At 39.5% G+C, this 4,460-nt stretch overlaps 1 protein-coding gene across 1 annotated transcript in view; it reads right to left on the minus strand.

Moving 5' to 3' along the window:
• Nucleotides 1–214: 214 nt before the first annotated feature.
• The window catches only part of FECH (ferrochelatase), a 41,879-nt gene continuing 37,633 nt past the window's right edge, over nucleotides 215–4,460 (minus strand). Inside the window, 2 exon segments of the mRNA XM_012651799.1 lie at nucleotides 215–1,302; nucleotides 1,768–1,827. Of these exon segments, the coding sequence (XP_012507253.1) occupies nucleotides 1,168–1,302; nucleotides 1,768–1,827 (195 nt within the window). The 3' untranslated portion in view covers nucleotides 215–1,167.

Here is a 4,460-nt window from a genome sequence, read left to right on the forward strand (position 1 = left end):
TCCATCAGAGATCTTTTAATCCATGTAAATCCAAATACAGAAGATCAGATTCTGATCTAACATTATTTCTATATTTTTAGAACAACTTTCCACTCCCCAATTCAAGGTCACAATGGCATTAAAAATATCCACGGGAAAAGACTGGCACGAAATAGCATAATTTTAGAGTGGTTTTCTTTTCTGTATTTTTCAAATGTCCTATTGTATGGCTATATAATTTTTATAGTAAAAAATTGTAAATAAAAAGTTCAAGGTTACAAAGCAGAGCTGTCCTTATAAAATAATTCTTAAGAAAAATGTGCAGAAAGGAGACATTCAACTAAGATATAGAAGACTCTGGAAGGAAAGGCTCTCGAGGGCTGGGGAGGAGGTTTAAGGGGGAGAAGCCCACCCTTGGTGTCTCCCAGCAGCTCTGTCCTTGCAGAAGGGAAGCGGCGGAGCCCCGTCCCTGTGGCCCCAGGGACTCTGACCAAGGAGTACGGTGACGCTGGATTTCTAGACATTTATCAGCCTTGCATGCCTGGGAAATCTCAGAACACTTTCGAAATCTGTACTTGACTCAGTTTTACGGCGAGGAAAGTGAGACTCACACACAAATACCAAAATGACCGATGAATGGAGGCCTGCCTGGCAAAAGCAGCCGCTGTATGTAACCAAACACCTCACCCACGGGCTTAGGGAAAGATCAGGTAACATTTCTTTTTCAAATTCATTCAAATACTCAACTTTGTTCATTTTAAAAACTACAACTATACGCACGAGACTGTAAACAGATCTCATTCACACTGACAGCCCACAGAGGGGGCTGTCTGTACCTTTTCAGGGGGGCTTGGGGCAGTAAAACCAAAATCTATATTTAAAATAGGGGTCTGTCTCAGAAGATAAATTTTAAAACTCATTTTTCAATGTCCTAGTGCACATTACAAACTAGTAACTTCACCCAGAGAGGGGGAATATAAATGGTTACTGTTTAGCTATATAAAAACAGAAATCCCTCAGTAAGGATTTCAGAGTCCAATCCTCAAGACATCACACAATTTGTGCCCAAAGGCTGCACGTATACTAATGTGACTTCTGTTCCTGATCTCTAAATAACGTCCTCCTCCACATTGGAGGTATCTGGAGGTTGGCAAATTTGCCTAATCCCACGAAGTCCTCGGGCAGGGGTCACAGCTGCTGGTTGGTGAAGAAGGATTTAGTCTCCCTGCAGACAGGATTTACGCAGAGCGGACAACTCAGCGTCAACTGCTTGGAGCACAGCTCGTTTGACTGGATGTGCGAGTGCACCAGATCGGCCAGGGCCTGGAAGACACGCAGGAAGCAGAGAACCGTCAGAAGCAAAAGTCTGCTCGGCCCCCACGCCTTCCCCGCTCCCATCCGCCCAGATCATCGCCCCGGTTTGCTTGCGGTTTCTTTTCATTTGAGTTGTGAATCCTTTGAACCCAATTGTACATCTTCCCTTCCTGAGAATCCTCAGCTTAAGGAAAGTTAAAACGGAGATTTCAGGAAATGAAATCCTCTTACCCCACCCACTAAACCTTCTCTCTGAAAAGATTTTAAACGAGATGGTTTTCGGAGGATGGAAATAAGAAAATTGGGGCTATCTGAAGGAAAAAAACGTGAGCGGTTAAGGAATTCGATTTTATTTTTGTAATTAATTGGAACTCCAAATGTTCTAATATGTGAGAAAACCAATATTCTGCAAGAGTTTCTCAGAGGATTACTCTCCGATATGTTCTACTAAAATGGTTGTAACACTACAGGTACCTTAGAGAACAATGGATTTCCATTAAGAGACTCTGCTCTTCTGATGTTTTCAACTCCACACTGAATCAAATGAGAAAAGGGAGGAAAAACACAGACACATTTTATTTTCCTTTTGTTTTTTGGTTTTTTTAAAGAAACTGTTACCAAAAAACACACACACACACACACACACAGATACACATACACAATTCAAAGTCTAACTTCAGGTGTTCACAAACTGCTGCTCATAAATGAATGACAGTCGCCGGGCCAGGCATGTATGTGGATTTTGTTATCATAAACTGCTCAATTCCTGTGTCCTTCCCCAACCCCATTACCTTACCACAGGTGGTTTATTTTCAAACCATTTTTGAGGTTATACTTGACAAAATTCTGAGGTAATCTAAATCTCCTTACTATTCTTTTTTATTATATTTTTCTAATGCATATTTTTATAGACTCTACCTCGGTAGAATGTTGCTTTAATTAAATAAATTTTTGTACTTGTTTTAATCTCAGGTGTCAAAATGAAGTAAAGTAATTTATGGACTATAAAATGTATATTGAACCTACATAGGAGGCAATTCAGAGCTGCATTTTTAAATATATTCTTTTTTTTTTTTTTGAGACAGAATCTTGCTCTGTCACTCTGGGTACAGTGCAGTGGCCTCATCATAGCTCACTATAACCTCAAGTGATCCCCCTGCCTCAGCCTCCCGAGTAGCTGGGACTACAGGGGCATGCCACAACACTCACTAATTTTTCTATTTTTAGTAGAGATGGGGTCTGCTCATGCTTAGGCTGGTCTCCAACTGCTGAGCTCAAGCGATCCTCCCACCTTGGCCTCCAGAGTGCTAGGATTACAGGCATGAGCCACGGTGCCTGGCCTTCATAACATAGAAAAATCTAAAGAAAAAAATCTGAAGATTGTTTCAACACTACCCCTGCTCTCCAATCCAAAAATACCCAGGTAATTATCCCCCAAATAACTGAGAACTATGCAATTATGATTTATTTACTCGGGGAATCTGGAGTCTCCTCTTTGCCTCTCCTGCTGACAGCTTCTCAGCTGCTTTAGCTTTTAGATTAGCATTAACATCAGGGGGCTGGTCTGGGAAAAATGTTGAGATTCAGCAAATGCATAGGTCTCAATTTAAGAAGAGGCTGTATTCTATTAATAAAACTCCACATAAAAGTTAGTAACAGCAGAATAACCAGTGTTAGCAAAGGATGTTTTCCAAAAATGTTGACAGGAGAGGCAACGGATACATTTTTGGAGGGCAATCTAGAAAAATATGGATCAACATTGAAATTCCATTTCTAGAAATCTGTCCTAAGAAAATAATTGGAAAAATTAAACAAAATATTTATTATAGAGTAGTATATGATAATAAAAAATTATAAACATTTAAAATATATACTAATTGGCAATTTGTTAAAAATAAGTATCTAGATCTAATTTTATTTATTAATTTGGGTTCATAACATATTTTTAAGAAAAAAAGAAAATAAAACAGTATGAATAAAATACCATTTTTGTTAAATGTGTAGGAGAATACCACATTTATTGAAATATATACACATTTAGTAGAAAAAGGGGACCTATTTTATCAAAATATTAACAGATATTATCTCTGAGGGGTAAGATTATGAGTGTGTTCTAGTTATACTTCTCTGAACTGCCTGACATCTTTATTGTTTTTATTATCAAAAAGCAATAAAGTCATTTCTATTTTGAGAAAAAATTCAAACAATCTTTTAAAGTTAGTTGTTTTAAACGTACTATATTCTCCTATCAAAATAATGAAATAAACTGTGGCTACATAGTCTTCTTTAGGCCTTATGTGGACTAATTTATCAGTCACTAGTACATTTGGTTACCAAAGAATAACCTCAGTTTAGTGATATGAATGAATGTGAACTATCACTCAGTACAGTTTTCCAAACACACTGGTATGAACCATATTTTCACTAAAGTTTTTTTAGTAAGTTCCCAATTAGCCAAGGTCATGGTGGAGGAGAGAAGACATCTTTAAATGAAACCCATTGACAACACTGCAAATTCATCTTCGCCAATTACACCTTGCCTGCAAATCCTTTATCAGGAGCACTAACCAGCAATTTAGGCACTCCCTAACTTCATTGACATCTCACTGATGACTAGCATGGACGTCAAAAACCAGGGGCTCGGGTGTTGCCGCAGGTTCTGCCCCCCACCCACTCTCCACCTGCCCTGCACCTGCCACCCAGTCCCACTGAAGGGGAGGTGTCCTGCAGGCCGGGCCTCCACCCATCACAAAAGGGATGACCAGGGCCAGGAGCTCTGACAGAAGAGGAATGGGAGAAAAGGGCTTCCTGGGTCCCAAGACTTCCACACTTGCCATAAAAACAAAGTTATAAATCGGATGCAAGTTTCAGGTTGGCCCTCAGAAGCCAGGAGATAGGTGAATAATAGTTTTTCTCCTCCCTGAATGACAATTCACATCCATCTTACATTACAAGACACCAAAGATGGTATTTGTTATTTCAATAATCAGACTGATCACAACACAGTAGCAAACAGCTAATGAATCGAGTGCATAAAAGAGGTCAAGGAAATTACAACACAAGCTACTTCCATGTGCATCCCATGCTGTTCTCTTAGATGACAATGACTCCTAGATGCCTTGCAACCCAACGAGAACCTGTGTATAATAGCCCCAAGGAAAGGACAC

The sequence above is a fragment of the Propithecus coquereli genome, unplaced genomic scaffold (assembly GCF_000956105.1).
Source record: "Propithecus coquereli isolate 6110/MARCELLA unplaced genomic scaffold, Pcoq_1.0 Scaffold37, whole genome shotgun sequence".
Lineage (NCBI taxonomy): Eukaryota > Metazoa > Chordata > Mammalia > Primates > Indriidae > Propithecus > Propithecus coquereli.